The 24094-nt window shown below is 37.4% G+C and overlaps 1 protein-coding gene across 1 annotated transcript in view; it reads right to left on the reverse strand.

Annotated features, from left to right (window-relative positions):
- LOC107668800 (WD repeat- and FYVE domain-containing protein 4-like) overlaps positions 1-24094 on the reverse strand; it is a 46656-nt gene that overhangs the window by 6404 nt on the left and 16158 nt on the right. Inside the window, exons 23-54 of the mRNA XM_016460791.1 lie at positions 23879-24069; positions 23645-23797; positions 22573-22646; positions 22250-22411; positions 22003-22094; positions 21784-21874; positions 21463-21671; positions 21182-21348; positions 20945-21067; positions 19525-19686; positions 19230-19409; positions 18610-18736; positions 18320-18471; positions 17988-18226; positions 17492-17613; positions 17190-17381; positions 16895-17007; positions 13611-13688; positions 13327-13518; positions 12969-13053; positions 12682-12854; positions 10584-10732; positions 9578-9698; positions 9355-9440; positions 9188-9244; positions 4457-4499; positions 4146-4265; positions 3932-4049; positions 3530-3639; positions 2435-2588; positions 2211-2302; positions 1006-1218 (exon numbers count right to left, since the gene is read on the reverse strand). Of these exons, the coding sequence (XP_016316277.1) occupies positions 1006-1218; positions 2211-2302; positions 2435-2588; positions 3530-3639; positions 3932-4049; positions 4146-4265; positions 4457-4499; positions 9188-9244; positions 9355-9440; positions 9578-9698; positions 10584-10732; positions 12682-12854; positions 12969-13053; positions 13327-13518; positions 13611-13688; positions 16895-17007; positions 17190-17381; positions 17492-17613; positions 17988-18226; positions 18320-18471; positions 18610-18736; positions 19230-19409; positions 19525-19686; positions 20945-21067; positions 21182-21348; positions 21463-21671; positions 21784-21874; positions 22003-22094; positions 22250-22411; positions 22573-22646; positions 23645-23797; positions 23879-24069 (4340 nt within the window). The remainder of the gene's footprint in view (positions 1-1005; positions 1219-2210; positions 2303-2434; positions 2589-3529; positions 3640-3931; positions 4050-4145; positions 4266-4456; positions 4500-9187; positions 9245-9354; positions 9441-9577; positions 9699-10583; positions 10733-12681; positions 12855-12968; positions 13054-13326; positions 13519-13610; positions 13689-16894; positions 17008-17189; positions 17382-17491; positions 17614-17987; positions 18227-18319; positions 18472-18609; positions 18737-19229; positions 19410-19524; positions 19687-20944; positions 21068-21181; positions 21349-21462; positions 21672-21783; positions 21875-22002; positions 22095-22249; positions 22412-22572; positions 22647-23644; positions 23798-23878; positions 24070-24094) is intronic.

Raw genomic sequence — 24094 nt, forward strand, 5'->3', positions numbered from 1 at the left:
CTGAAACAGTTCTACTCTGCTATCATTGAGTCTGTCCTGTGTTCATCCATAACTGTCTGGTTTGGTTCAGGTACCAAATCAGACATCAAGAGACTACAACGGACAGTCAGGACTGCTGAGAGGATTATTGGTGCCCCTCTGCCCAGCCTCCAAGATCTTTACATCTCCAGAGTGAGGAAAAGGGCTAAAAAAATCACCTTGGACCCCTCACACCCAGCCCACTCTCTCTTCGAACTGTTGCCTTCTGGCCGGCGCTACAGAGCACTGACCACCAGAACAGCCAGGCACAAGAACAGTTTTTTCCCACAGGCTATATTCAGTCTGAACAATTAATCTTTCATAATTATACATCGTCCATCACAACTAACATAGTTATACTTATATTAAACTGCACACTTTGTAAATAACATATCTGCACACTAATAAACATATCTGTACATTTATCTAAATAATTACATTTTTTCCTATACTTCTATTTCTGTATATAGTACATTATTCAGTTTTTCTTTTTTATTATATTAGTGTTATATTACATCCCTACTGTGTTATTCCTATGTATGTCTGCACTATGTTTGTACTTTCTTCTACACTGGAAGCTCCTGTCGTCAAGTCAAATTCCTTGTGTGTGTAAACATACTTGGTAATAAAGCTCTTCTGATTCTGATTCTGATTCTGATTAGGCATGCATGATATATTGGCACCACATTGGTTATTGGCTGTTATTTGAGATTTTCTTTTATCGTATCAGTCGAGTTTATATATTTAATTTCTGTTCATCTTTAAAAATAGTAATAATTAGTTTTTGATTGTTTTATATTTTATTTTTTGACAAAATAGTAAACAAATTTGAATATTCACCAAATTTATTGGTTATCAACATAACATGAAAATTATTATCAGTTTGTCTGTATCTGTATGTACAACCAAAAACATTCTCTAAAAAATTTGAAAAGAGGCGTAGAGGATCTGCTAATATTTTTTAAACAGTGTGCTCAACTGGTGTACCTGCTTCGGCATTTGGCCAAAGTTGCTGATGTAGCCAAGGACAGTGCTTTTCATGACAGGATCCTTCATGCTCGCTCTGTCGTGTTTGTCAGTGTAGAAATATGGGTGAAAGGTGTTGAGGGCCTCCACTGCAGGCGGACCCTGCTGTTTGTATCCGAAGATCAGATCAATCCAAAGATGCAGGCGTGCACTCACGTAATCACTCTCAAGAGCCTGCAGAGAGAGCAAACTCAGTCAGTCAGCAGATCTGGATGGGGGCTAATACACTATCAGTGATGCCGTAACTTTTATTTCCATAGAAGTGCAGGCGGAAAAGCTGTGCTTACAAATATCAGGTCAAAGAGAAGGCACAATAATGCATTTTAAAAAGATATTATTCCATCCTGGCGACTGATTACAGATCAAACAATCTGATATAAAAATTATATTCCAAAAGTTTGTATTCCTATTTCGTGTTACTAAGTCATTTTCCAAAAAAAAATTTTTCTTTAAATCTAAAGTATTTTAGAATTGGCTAAAGTGTCCAAACATAACATAAACATATATACAAAAGCAAAAAAACACTTAAAATAACAAATATAATCAAAGCAGCTCTAAGTCACAAGCACTAAATTGTGGAAGATCCCTATATTACCCTTCATTTGCATATGAAGGAAGGCGAGCAGACAGAATAGCTCATTTTATGCCATCTGGAAATGATACAAATATTGCTCTGTAGATTGGGAACTGATAAAGCCTGGCCCTTATATGCTTGCAGGCATAACGTAGCGAGAAAGAAAGCATTCATTCCAATAACCAGCAGGCTTCAGTAATGGAGTTATAGGAGAGTGCAGATATTGTACTTGCACTGAATTGGGCCTGTTATCTTCTAATTACAATGGCGTTAAACAGAGTAATGGGGCTTCCTTGATGAACTCAACAAGTGCTTATTATCTCAAGAAAGGCAAAAAATAAAGCAGCTGCAAAAATTATTTAACTATCGCCAAGTTTAGCTGGATATGAATGGAGCGGCGACACTGATACTGTTTTAACTCTATGCTTGTTTTCATGAAACTTGGTATGTGCTCTGATTGCACGGACCCTCTTTGTCTGTCACAATATAGGCTAAGAGTAAGTAAAGCAGCATCTAATGCAGAATTAGATATTGTGATGCTGGTGGCCCACAATAAGGCCTATTTTGAGTTTGATGGACCAGAGAAACTGACCTCTCTGTGTACTCTGATGAACTCCTGTGGGTCTCCTTTGGCCCATGGTGGCAAAACCACATCATCTAATGGAGTTCCATCCTGCATGCAACCTGTATTATCAATACACACATTTAATGACTAATGAAACGGACCATTTACAAATAAAATAAAAAAAAATATATTTAACTATAACCCCCCCTACATTTCCATTCAATTGTTGTGCTAATACTGATATATATTACCAAAGTCAAACTGGTTGGAGTTGACAAGAAAGTCCGGGAGGTAGAAAAGTTCTGGAATGAGCTCTCTGACATCACTCATGTTGTCCTTAGATGCAGATTCCCACTCGTTCTGAATGCTGTGAAACATCCGCTCTGGAACGTCAAATGTTCCGCCCTATATATATATATATATATGTGTAAAAAAAAAAGATTAAATCCACCAAAAGTTTAAACTCTAGCAAGGGTGCATTCCTAATGTTATTTAAAAGCAAAGTGGCACGGTGAAAAAGAAAAAAACAATTTGGAGCAAAGAAACAGCAAAGAAGTAAAGAAAAATGACAAAGGATGAAAAAAGACATGCCATCATATACATGTTTGTTTAATGCACAAGGTTGGGAGCTCCACCATCAGCAAGGCTGCCTAGAACACTACAACGGCCCCATGTGTGTATATGAATCATAGTCAAAAACAATTGCTTAGATTTGAGACATTTTCAAGCAATTGATTCAGGCTTTTTATTTTTCAAGGGAGTTTATACGTCCTGGTGAAAATCTCTGGAGAAGTTATGTAATTTGCAGTAAAAGCAAATGCCCTCATTGAATGAAAGTAATATACTGTTAGTGGCACAAATCTGATTATGAATATTACTGTACAGAGGAAAGCTGCTCAAGTGAAGCAAATATCATTGCAAAGTGTTATCCTAATGTTTGCATTACGTTACACTGGCTATCAAATATGCATGACATTTTATTTTAATCAATTGGTTCCATGTGTATAAATGAGATATTCTTTAAAAATGAAATGTGGTTTTGCACGCAAGTGACGCAAAATAATTTATTTGCATACATATTAAAATCATACCCTAATTTGGTTTTGGAAAGAAAAAATAAAAAGCACACACAAGCCCAAACAAGGCCAAAAACAATGAAGCTCATTTCGTCGAGTAAGTTTAATTTTGAAAAATTGAATTTTATAGAAGTTCTGTCACTCTGACATGTTTTGTGCTTTATTTGATAAAGAAGAGCCATTATTTATTGGAGTTTCTGTAGCACTGCGTGCCCTGTAACAACAGTAGTGTGATGTAATTGAGCCCGGTCAAACAGGTGAGAAGTTTACCTGCAGGTGGAGGAAGGTCTGGGAGAAAGGCTCCATCCTCACCAGGTACGAGGCCACTATGATGGCTGAAGAATAGTGTGTGCAGTAATGACACTGAGCTGACAGATCACCTGTAATCATGACATTAAGTAAATTAAAGCATTTATTTTATTTCATTCAGTCTTGCAGGTCCCCGAATGTTTTTTTTTTCCAAATAACAGCCCTGATTCTGCCATTATGTTTTAAAGTTGCTATTGGCTAACTGAATCAGATTTTTTTGTTCCGTTTTGGGAAAGGAAAAAAAAAACACCCAGAGCCTCCATGTCTGCAGGTGAAACTGACAAACTCCATGAACTTCAGCTGTATGAACAATAGGTTTTTAGGTCTCAGTTACAGAATTGTTGAAAGGTGCATATGCTTTACCATCATTATTTTCCACCTCATTGTATCTCTGAATGAACTTCTCTTTTCTCTTCTCATTTTGAGCTCCCATTGGTTTGGACAGATCTCTGAATGTAGCAGGGCAGGACAGATCCAGAGTCTAACAAGCGGTGAATGAGATTATCAAACAAACAAAACATTTCAGTATCAAAAGTTCAAAATGCTCAGTTAAAGTTTGGGTGCATGTTAGTTTTACCTCTGATTCATAATCAGCAATGATCCATGGAAAAACAGGATATTGCATCAAGTCATTGTATGTCCGTCCAGCAAGCGTGTTTAGATGCATAAGGTATTCAAAGTTACTGATTTCTCCTCTCTATGGAAAAAGAAGATACATACTGTCAAGAACAGAAGAAAATGAAACAAAAATATGCATTTGGGTTCATGTAAAATAACTTTTCAAAAAGCTTATATTTATATTACGCCATTCAATCCATTCACTGTAAATGCAGGATGTATATTACAAATAATAATGGTTAATAATCATGTTAAAGACTCACACATTACCTGCCATTTAATTAGGGCAGTCTTCTCAACCGCTGCTGTCTTTCTGTATGAACACAACAAAAGAACAATTGAAGACAAATTTTATTCAAAGATTTTACTGTAAAACATTTTGTGATATTTTATTTTATAACTTATTTTTCAAATACTCAGTTTGATCTACTGCAATGTCACCTAACATGCAATGCAAACAGAGATGTGTAATTCTTAGCAGTTACAGAATTAAGTGCCTTGAATACGGTGAATTCTGAACTGGTCATCCGAACCAAGACGACTATGGTTGCATAGCAACAGGTTAAGGAATAGAAAGAGCTTATGGATTTAAACCAAGGAGGGTCCGTCTTTCATCAGACACAAGGGCCAAAAGAAACACATACATTCTTGTGGAAAAAAGGGTTAAGACTTTATTCAGGCATGCCTTTCCCTCCTTTAAAGGAGTAAATAGTGCCATCTATAGGTTTTGGAAAATAACTATAAACACACAGTAACATATTACCTTGGAAGTTAGTTTTCTCTTTAACACACATTAGTGAATTACAAAGATTACAAGTGCGGTTCCTACAACAAGCCATCTAAACATGCAAAATCACAGCTGATTTGACATTCATGCGCCAACTTGTTTTCTCCCAAACATTTATCACCACTTATTTCCATATATAAATGAAAAGAAAGCAAGAGAGAGAGAAAAATGCAAAGTTCAATCGTAGCTAATGGGTGAAACTATTAACGTGCTGGACTTGAAAGAACTTTTTGGAAATGTAATCTGAGGGAGTGTACAAACACAAGCGCTGCAACACTTCTTTCTCCTCTTTCTTTTGTGCGTGCTCCGGTCACAGGACAATAAAACTCTTGGCACCCCGCGCAAGCGTTGCTTGGTAACAAAAGTTAAACAGGACAAAGCTTCTTTTTGGAGTACAGTCTGAAGATCCTCCTCTGATTCTCAAGCAATTCAGTTGTCGACCTCATTTAAAAACTGTGAGTAAGAAAACTTATTTAAGTCTTCCTTCACACCGGAAAGGAGATGAAATTAATCCTGGGTAACAATCGCTGGTTGGGGCAAACTGATGTTTTTTTACACACTCTTGCATAATCCTTTTACCTTTAATCCTTTAGCCTTTCTGAAGTTGTCTAGAAGCATGTTTAGGCATAGGCAAAAAATAAATAAATAAAAGTCACACTAACAATAAATGTTTAAAGATATAAATATTCTTTAAAAAGTGCTTACTGACTGATTTAGTTGGGTTGAATACAAGTACAAATAGAGGTACAACTAGCAAAGTTAGACACTGAAGCCTAACCATCTATCACAGTATTCATGTATTTTTTTCTATAACTAGAAAAAAATGATAATTTCCAACTAGCCATTTGGATCAAATTTTAAAAACAGCAAAAATGACAAATTATGAGAGAGCGTCTAACTGTATTAACTCTAATCTGTTTTAGTTATATTTAAGTGTTGTTGTATCATTGGTACAACATGAAAAATATTTTTTTATTAATTTTAATTTTGGTAAAAATGTGAATACTCTAAACTCTTTCACATTTTAAAAAGCATATTCATCAGTTAGAAAGTATATTTTGGTCTTAAATCATGTAGTCACGGCATCTATTATATTTCATATGTCACGAAAATAGCAATACCATCCAATTTTCTCTCCGTTTGGAGGGGTTCAGAATCAGCGAATCACAAACAACATGAAGATGGATCATGCCGATGGTCAGCTCTCTGTAATTGCACCTCTCGGATGCAACGGATTCAAAAACAAAAGGTCTAATAGAAACAGGATGAACCGTATTAGCCCATCTACCAATGTGATTAATGAGTCGCCAAAGGGCTTACAATGCAGCCACTCCTCCTTTTTAATGGGAAGATATGAAGGGAACGAGTTTAAATCTCTTTCCAGTGTCATTTATCAAAGTACTGATTTGACTCTCTCCACACAGTCACACGGACTGCTAGCGCCGCCCCGGATCAATCAGACGGAACACAAACTCTTTTCCCAGAATATGTGTTGGGCGCTCGCTGTATCCACTGTTATCTAGTATTAGCCTTAATTAGAGAACGACATTATCCTAAAAGATCCCTTTAGGGTGAGTTGGGTGAGTGAGTCGGTTGTAAACATTACACCCCTCTCATTCCCCAAATGGCCCGACACTTCCGCGCCCCCCGATATTGCCTGCGGGCATACATGAAACCTCTTTCCCTTAGAAAGTATATTTTGGTCTTAAATCATGTAGTCACGGCATCTATTATATTTCATATGTCACGAAAATAGCAATACCATCCAATTTTCTCTCCGTTTGGAGGGGTTCAGAATCAGCGAATCACAAACAACATGAAGATGGATCATGCCGATGGTCAGCTCTCTGTAATTGCACCTCTCGGATGCAACGGATTCAAAAACAAAAGGTCTAATAGAAACAGGATGAACCGTATTAGCCCATCTACCAATGTGATTAATGAGTCGCCAAAGGGCTTACAATGCAGCCACTCCTCCTTTTTAATGGGAAGATATGAAGGGAACGAGTTTAAATCTCTTTCCAGTGTCATTTATCAAAGTACTGATTTGACTCTCTCCACACAGTCACACGGACTGCTAGCGCCGCCCCGGATCAATCAGACGGAACACAAACTCTTTTCCCAGAATATGTGTTGGGCGCTCGCTGTATCCACTGTTATCTAGTATTAGCCTTAATTAGAGAACGACATTATCCTAAAAGATCCCTTTAGGGTGAGTTGGGTGAGTGAGTCGGTTGTAAACATTACACCCCTCTCATTCCCCAAATGGCCCGACACTTCCGCGCCCCCCGATATTGCCTGCGGGCATACATGAAACCTCTTTCCCTATGCAAACAACTAAACTGTCCCGTCATTAAGTCATACATGTTTAAAGCTACGAGGTCCTGAGATAATAATTACATGACTTGAGTAAAGACTTAATCAAATTGATGCTTCAGAAGCGCTTAAACATTAATCTGTGTCTATACAGCTCCATGGCTAAAGGAAAGAGAGCAGGCGGAGCCAAAGGTACGAAGATCACATTGAAAATGGCTAAAAATGCACTCAGAGTAACTCCAGATGGCAAACTCCGACTTGATCTGAGCAACGTAGGAATCGCCACGTTTCCCAAATGCCTTCTAAAGTTAAGAAACATAGAGGAACTTGACCTGAGCCGAAACAAACTGAAAATAATCCCAGAATTCATTGGCCAGCTCACTGGACTGCGTTGGTTAGACTGCCCGAAACAACTGCCCGAACAACTGCCCGAAAGCATTGGACTCCTGGGATCTCTGCTCTACCTCAACCTCTGTAACAACAATCTGGACTCTGCTGGTTTATCGCCTGAAATAGGAAGTCTGAGAAACCTCCAGGTTCTCAACTTGGGTATGAATCGTCTAAATGCCCTTCCTCCCACCTTGGCCACCCTGACAAACCTGACATAGCTGGGACTTTTTGATAACTTGTTCACACAGATACCAGAATGCTTAAACGTGTTGCCCAACCTGATGAAGCTGAACACTAAACGCAACCCTGTTTCCTACAAACAGCGAGACGGCAAAGACTCTGACTCCGTAAAGACAATGGGAAATCTGTTTTTGGTGAGAGAGGGAGATTTGTGCCATCCTTGTCTAGAGAGGTGCAGAAGGAAAAAGCTGCTTGAGAGGTTGCAAAGAAAGAATAATTTTTCAGGGCTGATCTCGCCAAACTCTGTAGCTCGAGGTAATTAAGAAAACTGGCGGCAGCAGACTACTAGCTCACCTCCGAGTTTTCAAAAAGGACAAGCCAGACCTGTCGGAGATACCAACACATTGTCTTTTATGAATAACCTTTATACATAACACTATACATAATGACTCAACATTTAAATCTCCTCCTGTACTTTTAGGAACTAAACTGCAGGTTTTGCAGGAGGTCCACCAAATATTGTTGGATCTCAAGCTCATTTTCATGGGGAAAATTTTTTAAATTTGTGTCATACAAAACTACGACAAAGTTAACTTCAACTAAGGCTAAAGTTATGAGGTTAAAGTTAAGCTAACCGTTTCATTGTGCCTCCCAAATAAAACGTTTTCTATAGAATTAAAATGTACAAATACATGAATTTGCACATCAACAACAAATATTTAAATATGTATATACATTAATCTCTCTATCAACCAAGGGGTTCCTGGATCTGTAATCTGTATAGTATCATTAAAAAATATATGCATCAAATTACTGTGTATTTCTTACAGTGGAAAAAACAACTTTGGCTTTGAAGCCGATGGGAAACAATCAATATTAAGTCCATTCCCTCTTCATCATGTTAAAAATCAGGGGAACTAAACATGATAAAACTAAATTGAGCAGAAATTGAAATGGTGAGTTAAGGAATGATAATTTGAACCAAAACAACATCTGAAATAACGAATAGGTAGTAAGCTTATGGCACCCTTGCAGACAATTAACACCTATAAAATTGTGAGCTGTATTGACTGCGAAAAGTTACTGAGGCCGTTTTAATTGGTAGGAAGTGCTGAAGATGCAGTAATTGAAGTTTCAGTGTAGTGCCAGGATATTGTTTAGGGGATTGAGAGTCTGCCTGTCAATAGTTAACCGCACACATAAGAGAATGTGTTTTCTGGAAACTTTGAAACCACAAAACTCTGTCTGTTTCAATATAAAAGCATCACAGTCTCTCTAACTGAAATGGCAGCTGTCTGCGAGATCAGGCAGATGCTTTTGACACTCACCTCACATTAAGTACAGTCTCTCCCCTTCCCTTTAATGAGGAGACCACGGCGCACAGCCTAGAAAGAAGGACAAAGAGAGAAAAAAAATAAAGATAAATCAATTTAGTCTGTGCCACCTCACACACAGTTCTTTGCCTGCCTGAAGCACAAGCACTTTCTCGTTTTACCTTTTATATGCGTTGACGTGGTCATTGTTGAAGAATACCAGGAAAACTGAAGTTCCGTTTTTTAAGAATATCTCCAGAGCGTTGTCCTAGTGTCATCAAGAATATAAATAACAATGAAACTAACAAACATGATAAACAAATAGAACAGAATAGAAAAAATAGAGTTAAATATCAAATATATGAATTTAAAAAATGAAATGACTATGGGCTCTGTGAATCTCACCTCAAGCAGAAAGCGCATGAAAATGGCCTCTTTGATGTCATCATATGACCAGCGTTTGCAGTTTGGACTCGCTGAGTTTTTCTCTTTATTCATCATGTTGCAAATATATGAGTCTCTCACACTATAATAAGTACAGAACATTTAAGATGCTGTTAAATCTATATAAAAAAAATAAAACAAATCTGTTCCATCTCAGTAAACTTAATGTTATCTTTACCTCCTTTACGGTCTTTTTATAATAAAATAACTAATTATCACATAATTATATACACAATTAAATATTTAAAACTTCAAAACCTTATTTCCAACTTGAAAATAAATGAGAAATTTTAAATGTGTCTAAAAGTCTTATAAAAATAAATATACACTACTGTTTAAAAGTTTTTCAATAAATAAATACACACTACCAAGTTTCTCATTAAGATTTTTTGTTAAATTAATTAATGCTTTGAGCAAGGGTGTATTAAATTGATCAAAAGTGACAGTAAAGATGTTTATAATGTTACAAAGTATTTCCATTTCAAACAAATGCTGTTCTTTTGAACTTTCTGTTTATAAAAGAAATGTGAAAAAAGTATATCATGGTTTACACGAAAATATCAAACAGAACCTGCCTTATTAATAAATATTTCTTGAGCACCAAATCAGCATACTGGAATAATTTCTGAAGGATCATGTGTCCCTGAACACTTTAGTAATGGCTGTTGAAAATTCAGCTTTCTTTGTTCTCTAAAATGTGAAAAGCTTAAAATAAAATATTGAAAATTCAGCTCTCCAATCACAGAAATACATTACCTTTTATAATGCATTAAAATAATCCGTTTTTTAATTATAATAATATTTCACAATTTTAGTTTTTACTGTATTTATGATCAAATAAATAAATGCAACCTTAGTGAGCATAAGTGACCTCTTTCAAAAACATTTAAAAAATCTCACCAACCCCAAACGTTTGAACAGTAGTGTATGAGTAGAGAGTTATGCAGAGAGAAAACAGTAGCTTTACTTGGTCTGATGATGAATTCTACAGCACACATCTCCTGTGGAGGTCAACGTGAAGCCCTCGCATACGTAGAGGTCAGCTTTGCCAAACAACAGCACTCCTTCGGTCAGCACGTAACCACTGACGACCACCACGCAGTGTTTGGCTTTGACCTGAGGTATGAACACATTACAGCAGACAGCATGGGTATCAAGTAGCTCATACAGGAATCCGTATAGTGCATTCAACTGTTTAAAATAAAGCTGTAATTTGTTTTACATGCTGCCAAATTCAATGAATGAGTAAACACAATGTCAAGCCAAGTTTTCAACAGTTGTACGAACTGTCACTGCAGCCTGCCTTCTGAATTGTGCCCTGGGGCTAACGTGTCAAAGAAGCGCCACCCCGGTCTTGATTGATCACTGTTACCACTTCATTATCTAAACAACACGGTGGAGAGACAAAAATTAAAGGGAGAAAAAGGCAAGATGCTGAATGGATGGGGTGTTTGTGAAACAGGGCCAATCTTCCGCAGGCGGAGTTCGCACGAAACCTCTCGATTATGCACGGCTAATTGTATTGTCTCCCTTCATTTCACACCAAGCAGCTGCACCTGGCCTCAGCCCTGAGTCACCACGACTCTGGGCTCCGGGGATCCGCGTCCCCAAAACATATGGGGTCCAGCCGTACTGCCAGCCGCTCCACAATTAATACAAATCAAATCAGAGCCTCCTCTCCATGCAAGCGCCCCCTCTCCGGCGCAGAGAGAGGGCCCCACTGTTTATTACCAGAATTAATCAATGACACAGCAACAATAGCAACACGCTAATTGATTAAGGCCCTGTTCAAATATATGGTCCACCTGGTGGGGTTTTGGTTTCAAACGGAGCTATAAAACAGAATCAGCCTTGACCTGAGTCAGTCCTCATTCTGTCTGGTCTTGGGGATTTACAACAATGACATATTACACCTTGCTAGAGAATGTTTTTAAGAGTGCTCGGTGATAGTTCACGTCAAAAAAATATTACATATGCACCATCCATCATTTCTGTCACAAACTATGGCCATGACTGAAACCAAAGGTAGTAAGTTAATGATTATTTAAATGCCTACTATTCTTATTTCTTCACTGAAATGATATTATACATAAAAAGGGGTGGAAAATTTGGATATTTATAAACAAATTAACTTTTTTGAACCCTTCACCTGCTAAACCACACACACAGATATTGTGGGGCACCTATATAATAATTACAACAACAACAATTATAATTATTGTTATTATTATTATTATATAGATGCCACATATCTTTGTGTGTGGTTTGGCAATTGAAGGGTTAAAAAATGTATTTTGAACCCTATTTTTATTATTAGTAATAATAATAATAATGGTAAAATAATAATAATAATAATTAGTGCTGTCAAACGATTAATCGCATCCAAAATAAAAGTTTTTGTTTACATAATATATGAGTGTGTACTGTGTATATTTATTATGTATATATAAATACAAACACATGCATGTATATATTTAAGTAAAATATGCTGTTTATATATTATAAGTAATTAAGTATTAATAGTAATAGTTGAGGAAGTACAACAAATTCTGGGTAAGAGGAGGATTGGGAAATTATATAAGCTGGATTCGAACTCACATTGCCCACTTGAGCACCAGCCGCCACACCTCGGCTCCATATAAATGCAATAATTAACAACACATAATACTGAATCTTTGAAGTTATTTCCTGTTTGAGCAATAATGAAAAGCTAAGCCTCTGTAGATATGGTGCCTGTAAATTACAGTCATCACATTGCCTCTGGAATTGAGGCGTAGGCTGCGTTAAGTGTGTGCATTTCTATATTAATAAGTATGGAGAGGGCAATTCGACTGACACGCAGCACAGCAGGACACACAACCGACTGAATGAATACAAGACAGCAGACATCACCCCCTACTGTTCCTTATTAATACTTCTGTCAGCCACTCTCAGCCCTGTTAATGCTGAAGAGCACTGTCAGGCTCAGCACACACACACACACACACACACTACAGCTGTCCGCACGAGAATGTGTTTTCTGTACCAAAGGAATGTGGCTCCGGGTGAATATGGGTCACTCTCACCTCTTCGGTGGGTTCCAGCTCCTTCAGTATGAGTTGAGTATCCATGCACTGCTCTGAGAAATCATCGGGCAGTGGTGAGGCCTCATTCAAGACAGGGAAAAAGGTCAAATGCTGACAGTCTAAACCGTGCTCCTCCTCAACCTCCCGGCTTGCCTCGCAGAGGATCCTGGGGTCTGGGACACACATAAAATATGTACTTTTAAAGAAATATGCAGATAAAGCTGTAGCTGTACAATACAAAGCATGTTACAACACTGATCATAAAATTGACAAGAAAAGTGTGATACCTGAATCAGCCTCAATAACTTCTGTGGCTCTTTTGCTTTCTTCGACAAAATGCTTCTGAATGAGGCCTGAAGTCAGTGTTGGCATCTATTTAAAAAATTTTTTTTAACAGAATAGAACTGACATTGATAAAGAAGACAAATGAAAAATTTTGTATATTTATTGTTATAAATTAAAATGAATAGAATAAAACTAAAACCTGCATTTAAAATTTTTCAACAGTGATTGAAAATAGTTTAAAAGCAATAATAATAATAAATAAAACATGCATCTTTATTTTATTTAAAGCTCAGAATATTATGCTATCAATATTCTTCAGCCAGAATTTTGTTTTTTTAATGTACAGTGATAATAGCTCACCCTTTTGGATCGACGTAGCTGCTTTCTGCGAATTCGGGATCGTGTTCGGTTGCGCCCCTCTGCAGTGTTCTGCACCCAGCCTCGTTTAAGGAAGACTCCTGGACCAGGGCCGAAGAGACCTCTCTCTCTAAGCAAGTCTTCCTCTATTCTTAGCCACTGAATGGCCATACGATCATTCTCACTATGCATCATCTACACAAAACACAAAAGCAAATCAATGACATTTTTTGTTGGATTCCTGGGGCACAGCATTATAGGTATTAATGGTTAAAAAATAAACAAACCTGTGCGTGACTCCTCAGCATGCTGTCAAATATGGTCTCACAAGTTTGCCAGTGTGCTTCCATGTCTAAGACGAACCCCTAATGGAAACAAACACACACGAAGTGACGCGCACACATTAAGGTACATTATGAAGGTGAATAAGCAGACGGTTATATGTATGTAAACGGTCTTCTGTAGCTATTAGGTTTGCACACAGTTACAATAACATTTCGCAAATTGCATTCATGTGGGAAAAACAAGCTAGTGGCTATTTAACCATACAATAAAGCTGTCTCCAATAGTCCTCAGTGTGCTCTAATTAACTTAAAGTATAATATAAGCGCAGTGTGAGGTGGCTGCTGGCCCTGCGCCATGCTCTGTGTCCTGCTGATTTATTGTACTGATAGGCATTAGCCCTTCAGGAAGCCTGTGTACTTCACCACCGACCTGCTCATATCCAGATTTACTTAAAGGCTCATTAAGCCAATCATCACAGTGGTGTCCTCTCGGAGCCGGCCCAACAGCCACACTGACTGCAGTTCAGAGACTAGAGGTGAACCATAAGAGTACTGAATCCAGCATTGCTATAGCTCAAACTGAGACAAATATGAATTATGAAGGCACAAGATAAATCTAAAATTAGCAAAAGGTGTAACTGCATGAAAATGTTTTCTAAAAATCATCTCTGACCATTTTATGTTTTGTTTTTTAAATCACAATCTTTTTGGCGCATCTACTAAATGCATACTTGAGGTCGATGAATAGTTATGAACAATACATTTTGACCAATTTGTAGAAATTTAATTTTGACATTAAATAATTTTTCCTGTTATTAGCGTCAAACACAGCAAATTAAACCATCTGTTGTAAAATAAAAAAAAACATGAAAATTTCCAAAGGGCTGAATACTTTTTATAGGCACACTGCAAAAAGAATTTCTGCAGGTAAACAGGAAAACAACATTTCAAAAAATCTAAAAAAAAATATTATTACATTAGGATTGCAATACAATTATTTATTTTGTAGTTTTACTTAGTAACTCAGTCTACTTGTTTCACCTACATACCCATCGCTGCTTTGTATGCAATAGCAAAATGAGAAAATCCAACAAAAATTCAGGAAAAATGCAATTTTGGTACTTAGAAAGAACAACAGTGACAAGTTATAAAACTAGAAAAAAAGAAAATTGTGCATTTGTGTGTGCTAAATGGATGGCGGGATTAAGAAGTGTTACAAAGGAGTTCACAGGAGTAATTACGGCCCTGTGTTGACTGATAAACACTGAATCATTACCTAATCATATTCTTTTATTTAGAGAATCATAAGTAATATATAGCATTAATTACTCCATTTACCCAAACAGCAAACTTATTGGCCTTGTATGCGCGCCACATTAAACAGCATCCCCTCTGCAGTTAACATCACACTGATTTCCATTTTAATTACTTTCCACAGAAAAAGACTACCTTTGATGATAACATAACATAATGTCAGCTTCATTTTAGGCTGTTGGTGAATGTGTAATAAACTTAACTTGATAATTAGCTATGTTAATTATCTTTCCATTATGAAGATATAATTAGTCTGTAGCATGTATCTGAAATGAATCCAGAGTAGGGCTGCACGATTAATCGCATGCGATATTTAACGCGCATCTTGTCAGAAAGACTGATGAGCAGCGCAAAAAATCGCGCGAATATGAACGTGGTTTAGCGAAGCTCGTTAGTGAACAACGGCTCTGTGTAGTTAATGCTGCTCAATGTGAAAGCACGCAGGTGATGGAGAATTACCGCTGATTACAGAACCGGCTTTACTGATAAAATGCGCGTTAAATATCGCATGCGATTAATCGTGCAGCCCTAATCCAGAGGAAAGTTTGCCCTGTGCCGTTCTGTAAGGGTAAATTCTCTGGTGTACTGGCAACTGGATTACACTGTGTGTGCTAAATAAACGTTTTAAAATGCTGAAATTGATTTAGCTCCCATTAGACAGAAATGATGAAATAGTAACAAATAACTATAGTCAACATCATCAATTAAAAAGACAATTAACCTGTGAAAAATGGCTTTTTTTAAGGCCACTTTTTACTTAGGTTTTCCTCTATGCAGGGAGAAATGAGATACTAATATTATGAGTAAAACTAATATTCCTAATTATTTTTCACGGTACTACTACTATCAAGTGAAATTAGAAGAAAGTGTACATTGCAAGGGCCATATAAATATGACTTTAAAAAAAAGAAAAAGAAAAAAAGTGACAACTTGCTCCTCATTAGGTGCAAACTGTGTAATATGTGAACAATTTACATTTCAAATAACAATACGAACATATATGAGAAAAAATTAAGTAAAATCCCATTCTAAAGTCTTATCTTGTTGCACATTATTCACATTTTCATAAAATAGCTGGGGAAAGTTTCATATTCAAAATATTTAAATGAAGCAGTATGAATACTGTCTATATGGAATTTTCTGCATTTGGACCAAACATTACAAAGACAGCAAATCATTTAGCTAAATCTTTCTCAACTGAATTTTCTTCCATGAGCTAAAGTTAACTTTCTATCAAAACTTGAAAGAGCTAAAGTAAAGTGTGCACCTCATGATGTGTTTATGACGAATTTCCAGGAGAAATTCAAAATCCACAAAACTCTCAGCAATTTTCAAGCAGCACGTTTCTGAGGAGGACAATTCATCAAGACAGCTGATAGGCTGTCACAAGCTGATATGATACAGAGTAACACAAAATGAATGTTTTCATCGGATCGGGACTGCCTATAATTACCGCCCCTGTTTCTGAGGCGGAGATGGAGATAGCAGCAGTTGCAAAGAAACAGCAATTTCATGCCCTTGTGCCTGAGTAATATCTCTGTGCATCCTTTTCCAGATGGCGATGTCTTCAGCGGTGGGAACTAATGATGTGGGCCGCGTTTCGGGGGGGAAAAACAACAATAACAGCGTCTTTAACCTTCAACAGCAAACGAAATGTTCTAGTGAGTGTTCCCATGGAAAAAATTAACAAATATCAATTACATTGCCCACTGAGGTGTACTCAGCTGTAATAATCCAAATTGATTTAGAGACAGGATTGAGACAGTGCCACGGGGTAGGTGGTGGCTTCCGGTTACAGTGACATTGGGATGGTGTGAGGGCACCTGTGAAGGAATTCTCACTGACTAAATCAATCACTTCCATAATATCATTCATAGAGTACAGTACACTCAGCAAAGTGGTTCTAGACACGCATCGCATCAAGGCACTGGAATATAACAGAAAATGTGTTAGAAACAACTAGGCTGTCCTACCTCAGAAGTGCCGACTGTATCCTTCCCAAACCTCTTCTGCACAGATTGCAACGCACTGCTGAGAAGTCCTGCCCTCTTCTGGTGACCATTATTTGCTTTTTTCTTCTGAGAGTCTGAAAGAAAAATGTTAAAATATGAAAATCATCTTTTAATTTTGCAATATACAGTATATTACTAATATCCACCTCAAATCTCCTCTCTTATGTCAGTCAAATATAACTGAATCTAAAGCAAGTTTATCAAAATAAGATGCCTGACAGGAATCTCAAATGTTGACACACAAGCAGTGACTGACCTATAAAGAGCTGCCAAGCTTTCATGGCCGTCTCCTCCCACAGAGGGCTCACATCACCCATAGAAACCTGGCCCTCCTTGCTGCCCGGCTTAGCAGACAGGTCAATTTTATAGGCCTCCTCTAGCGCCTGTCTTCGCTCCCGCATGACTCTATTCCAGGTGCTTTCCACAAGCAGCATCAGCTCTGACTCCACTAGAAGGATCACAACCATATTCAAAACATTTCATTTTACTTGTGTGCCTGGCAGACAGGAAAAATAAATAAATAAGTAAATATATACAGTATAAAAAATAAAAACAGACCTTCTGCTGAATCTGTAACTTTGGTCTGCGACATCACCTGGCTGTTCTTGTGTGGGAAAATATGCCTCCAGATGTTTCTTGTGGGTTTTTTATGGACTTCACAGCCAAACCCTTCAAGAAAGCTAAAAGGCAGAATTTTTTTTTCAAATCATTTTTTTCTTATTCAGCAAGTTAGAATTTAGGAAAATGTTGAATAATATTTATTATATTATACATAATTATATTAAACAAGATGTTATGTTATCTTCATATGAGATTTTGCAATCCTGCTATTAAAATATTGGAAAACATACAGTCTAACTAATGTTAAACACTTGATTTTATTTATTTATTAATACAAATAATAATAATTTTAGAGTTGCAAATCATTTTTCATAAAATAACCAATGATATGTTGGATTTGTGCTTTTTAATAATTAAAAATAAATAAATAAATAGGACAACAAAGTGTAACCTGTTAGTGAAAAGTGCCACTATCACTAACAATGAAACCCACCTGCCAGAGCGGATAAGGACGAGGCAGTGCATGAGACAGCTGATGAAGTGGACATTGGCATTGTATGTTGCCATGATCACATCCCAGTGCTGCTGTAACACGCGAATTGTTTGAATAATGAGTTCCTGCTCAGCTGGAGTCTGTCTGGATCGAGACAGGAAGTAAAGTAGGGCTCGGTTCAAGTTTTTGTACAGAACGCCGACCGTTATTTCCCGATGACCATGACCTCTCTCCAGTGCCTGATGTCAATATAAACATGCAGTGTAAATATGGATTTGTCTGGGCTTGAAACAGTAATACAGTATATTGGAGAAATTAGAAGATAAACTCACCACTGCTATCTGTTCAGCCATGAAGACCAGGAGGTTCTCTGGTTCCACCACAAACATTCCAGAGTAGAGTTTTTCCACTAGCATTTTACTGAAGAATGCCACATTCTCAACCAAAACAGCAGTTTTTCCTTCCTGCTTGGTCCTGGATGGATCTAGGGGAGAATATAGCGGGACATGTGAGTGGTATAAAAGCATCCTTAAAACCCTGCTTATTTCATCCAAAAAGATCGAATCAATTTCTGACATTCAACAAATTAATTTAAAGAAGTTTTATATGTGATATATTTTACCATCTCTGGTCACGTGAGTAGACTGGCCCTTTTCTTGTCCTGTCATGTGGATGATGTCCATCACAAACTCCAGGAGTTCAGTCTGAAAGCTCTGCCTTTGCTCTTGACAGACACCATCCGGGGAAAACTAAACACAAAACATTCAGAATGTTAAAATATTTCTGGGGATAAAAGGTCTTCACTATAGTCCACAAAAGCACTACTGGCTTGACTGTATAAACTGCTAGATATCATCCCCCAGTGAGCTGTAATGTGCATCTCATCGTCAAAACTGAGCAAAGAGTGGCACCTTATGGAGGAAAAATATTATACACAACATCAGATGCTGGTTTAACAGCTCAGATGTGACTGCATTGCAATAGCAGTACCTTTTATTATTAATATAGTATAGTGTACATTATAATTATTATTATTAAAATAAAAAATAAATACATTATAATTCATAAATAATATTAAGTAAATTATTATTGTAATTTCTTTATGTTATGATATTATTTAGTATTGTTATTAGTATTAACAACATTAATGTATATAGAATGTATACTTAATGAATTATAGACAGACAATATTGTAAAAAAAATTGTTTGAATTATTACATTTTAATATTTTTTATCCCTTACCTCTAGCAGTTGTATTAAAGGATGAAAACCATCTTTGACAGGAATGTTAATGAGGCTGTCCATCAAGAGGATGCGGATGAAGTCACACACCTGCTTCCTGCCTGGGTGGGATGGGTGGAGCAAGGGGGGCTCCCCCACTACTTCGCCACTTTCTTTGATACCCTGGACACCTGTAGAGCTCTGTATGAGAAGCAGAATATCACTTCTGTAAACTGCTTGCCTATGAGGCAAAAAAATGTCTCTTAGGTATATTTTTAAATTGCACAGAAAAAGGTACAGTCCCCAAAAGTCTCACCTCTGGGGTTTCAAAGGGGAAAACAGCACTGGCCAGTGAACTAAGGAAATCAGGGGAGGTCCAGAGAGGATCTTGAAGAAACAAACTGTTCACCAGGCAGAGAAACTGCATCACACTACCCGGGTAATGAACTTCCCAGCCATCTGCACTTCCTGTTACAGGCTTTTTAGAGTAATACAAATACACAACCTGAGGAAAGCTGGTTTTACTGGTCTTGCATCAATGACTGTGGCGACACAGATAGCACCTGTATGTAACTGGATTATGCAAACTGTTTCCAATAAGTGACTGTAATCATGCTAACTGCCTCTTAAAGAATATGTACAAGATTACATCCAGCAGACATGCAACTGTCTGTCTATTGCCTTTTTTGAGCACTAGGTGGTGTAATCCCTTATTATGCTTTAAATGCTTTCCAATTCCAACTGCTATAAAATCTGAATGTTATCTGTAAAAGTATATGGCAATGGCAATGGCAATGTTATTTATATTGCACTATTTACTACAACCAGAGTTGACCAATGTGATTTATAATAAAATGACTAAAAACACCAATAATGAAAAACAAAGAGCAGTAAAACCAAAAGTAAAAAAGTACACAGACATGCAGCAAAAACATAAGACAAGGACAAAGAGTGCTTCAACTAGAATTAAAAGGTTTTTAACTTAAGCCCGGCTCACACTGTGCGATTTTAGCCACGATTTGGCCGTCTGAGACAAATTTTGAAAATCCTAAAAGATTCCTATAATCCTAGGCCAAAATCTGTAGTCTTTGATCGCTGGTTTTATATGTTCACCGACAGCTGATTAATGGCCATTGCGATCAAATTTTACCTCAGACGAAATTCTGGCAGTGTCAGAAGATTTGGCGCACAGTCCTGCAGTGTGACTTCTACGACGAACATCAAACTCTCCGTTTTTCAAGACAAGCCATGATCAGAATTAATGCTAGAGAATTCTTCTAACTGCCATAAACTCCGGCACTCCCGTCCTCCGCTCACGGAATTCATATCATGTTGCCTTTGCTATGATAAACACCGGTTGCACCGCTGATTTCATGTGGGTGTGTAGTGCTGCTTACACTATTCTTCATAAATATGCCGGTATTGCTGCCGTTCATATACTTTTCATGATAGCCAACATTTCAGCCCCATGTGCAATGCAGCTCGCAGTCACTGAACGTGTACGGGTTGAACTACAGACAAGTTTTCTCGCGCGCACCCAATGCGTCTTGACTGTTATACAGTCTGACATTAATGACAACTGAGATCCCACAATGTGACATGATCATCATGTTCGTACAGTCTGACAAGTACGATCCTAAAAATCGCACAGTGTGTGTAGACTTTAGCCATTCTAATAAAAATATATCATATATATCATGTTATGCCAATAAATTTAGCAATTTAGACACACTTACCTTAGTAATGATAACTTTAACCAACTCTAAAAGAACACAAGCAGCATCTGCACATAGTTGTACGCCCTCAGATCCAACACTGCAGCTGTCAATCAAACTCTGAAGCATCATGTCAACATCCACCTGCCATCCAAAAAACAAAGCATAGTATAAACTTTCTCATAATTCATCACAACCATGAACTATACATGCCGATACAATATGGCATATCAGACAATTAGGCAATGTGACCTCTACCTGCCCCGCAGGAACCTGGAAATCAGATTTTCCTATAAGCAGTGCAGCGATAGCTCCATAAACTTGAGGCAGGTGGATGTGGTTGACAAGAAGCTTCTGCAGAACTTCAAACCCCGGACAGATACAGCTCAAACATTCAAACGACCATGAGCGAGACTTCAAATGATCTAAAATAAATAAAAATCTATTTTTGTACATTATTGTAAATTGTTGCAGTGCTGTATATACCAATCACAAGCAATCACAATGACGGTACTTTTTGAAATTTCATCTGGAATTACCTGTGATATTGGTGGGCATCTCCATGGTCTCCACTAATGTTCCTGGTGACACACCCTCTCTGAACTTGGCAAGGATGTTTGGATATGATAGGAAATGAGTAAGCAGTGTGAGCACCAGCAGCACTGTACTGGTGTGGATGTGGCCCTGTAAGAGCAGGAGGAACCAATCGGATCCCAATGCGAAGAATACCTCTTCCTGTTTACTGTCACTTAAAAAACATATTTAGAACACAGGATTAAATTATTTGTCAGTGGGTTCATAGAAACAAGGATAAAAAGAGTGCAAGACTTTGTGTTGTTACATTGCTAAACTTGACTCACATGCTTGAAGTGTTTGAGATGATTAGAGAAGACAGCATAGAGAGCAACTGGTTCCTGATCCAAACTGACCTCCCAGGAGTCTGACTCCAGCCTAGAGCCACAAAGAGTGTAAAAAAAGTACAAAAAGTGAGCTTCACTCAAAAGTTTTAAGATTTTGCAGCAGAGCACATACATATCTAAAATCATGAACAAGTGAATGTTTATTGCAAAAATTTGTACCTTGTGATTGATCATCAAAATCCAAATCAGAGAAAGTGCTTTTCTCGTTCAAAGTCGGAGGCAAAAGACTATGAACTAAGAAGAGTCCAAGCCTGATTGAACAAACAGGAATGTCAAGAAATCACACTGAGTGAATTATCATTATTAATTCCATGTCTTAAATCTTTAGTGATTTTCCCAAAATTGATAATCAATAATGCAACAAAATTTTCAATTTAAAAGAGCCTATAAAAGTTAACAAACATGCCTCTTGATGTCTGTGGCGTTGAAATGTTCCTCGAGGAGGGATTTGATGATGGTGCAGATGACTGACACCTTCCTGCGGGTCACACTGGTATCATGCAGCAGGAACAGGAGTTTGCTCATCATGTTGAGTCTATGCATGACTTCAGCATTCTTCTGACTCCCACTGGAAACAAACTCACAATCAGAAACATGTATCCACAGCAAACAGCACTGGCATGGTTGCATGATTGAAAAACAGGAAGTGAGCCATATGTTTCACATCACTTTATGCCACACACTAAACATAAAATCACAACAACGTGACATCAGTAGCCTACAGCGTACCTCGATGACTTTAGGATATCAACAAAATGATTTAAAACACAAACGTCAAGATTTTCTGGAGCATTCTGCCACATCTACAGGAAAAAGAAACAAGAAACTTGAAGAAATGACAATACTTTTGAAATTTCACATCTTGCAAAACAAGAGAAAACAAAATTAGCTTCAGAGTTCCCTCTGAATTTTCCTATGAGTTTTTAGAATGGCTTTAAAATAAGGTCTGTAGTTAACATTACTTAAAGAGACTTTCCCCTTTTTTGATATACAACATTAATTGTGCAGTCACATCTCAAACATGACTTTTGCAACTGCTGTGTGCTTTAAAATTGTACACTACCATTAAAAAGTTTATGGTCAGTAAGATTTTTTTTTTTTTTTAACAAATTTAATTGTATTTAGAAAGGACACATGAAATTGACCAAAAACAAAAGTGAAGATAAAGACCGTTATAAGGTTACAAAATACTTATATTTCAAATAAATGCTGTTCTTTTGAACTTTCTATTAATTAAAGAATTCAGAAGTTTTTGAAAAATCATAAAATCTTACAGGCCCCAATTTAAATAATAGTGTACCTTGCTAAAAACGTTTCTATATTAAGAAACTGTTCATTTAATTGCACATCATTCATCAAGCACATACACTTGCTTCCTTGTTTTGCATGCAGAAAGTACTGGTAGCACTATTTTTATACAGGCTAGTCCACATATTCAATAACTGAAAGGAAAACTAGAAACAGAACATAAAATAAACTTGTCCGTGCAGTCATCCTGCAGCTCTTAAAAGTGAATTTCTATGTGCCATCTTATTAGATTTGCAGTGGCTTTTAACCTTCACAACAACACTCCAAGTATTTGAAGAATGTTGTCACTAAATATAGACTTAGCCATGACTAGATTCGCTTTGTAGTTAGTGGCAGCCAGCAAGTTAGCCTCCCGGGTTAGTCTACAAACTGACGTCATGACTGAACAGCTCTATTAATATTCATTTAAAGCCTTTCAGAATGCTATTTCACTCACCAGAGCAGAAAAATATTGTAGCTATGAAGAAACATACCATACCAATCTAAAACTTACCTCAAAGTCACAGAGGATGTCCTGGAAGGCAGTGATGTTTGGAATGCGAACAGCGACAATGCCCAGCTCCATTGTGCCCACTATGGCCATAATGAGCTGGAAAATCCTGCTGCTGATCAGCTGAGACTTCATCTTCAGCAGGAAGGACAAGAGCTGAAAACACAAAACAAATCAAATCTGCAGCTTGGATTCGTTATACTTCAAGTCTTAACTTACATTATTTGACAGCACTACCTTATAGCCATTAGTTAGTTTCATCTCCTGCTGCATCACAGGATTTGTCTCTAAAACAGAGAGCAGAACTTTGACAGCAGCATACAAGGAGCTGTCATCTGAGGCCATTGCCACCAAACTCAGAATGGCAGCAGGTCCACCAATGAACTGGAAGCTACTTGCAGCACTGTATGACTTGAACGTCCTTACACCTGGAAATCAAGGTGTAAAATCAGC

The sequence above is a fragment of the Sinocyclocheilus anshuiensis genome, unplaced genomic scaffold (genome assembly GCF_001515605.1).
Source record: "Sinocyclocheilus anshuiensis isolate Anshui unplaced genomic scaffold, SAMN03320099.WGS_v1.1 scaffold72, whole genome shotgun sequence".
Classification (NCBI taxonomy): domain Eukaryota; kingdom Metazoa; phylum Chordata; class Actinopteri; order Cypriniformes; family Cyprinidae; genus Sinocyclocheilus; species Sinocyclocheilus anshuiensis.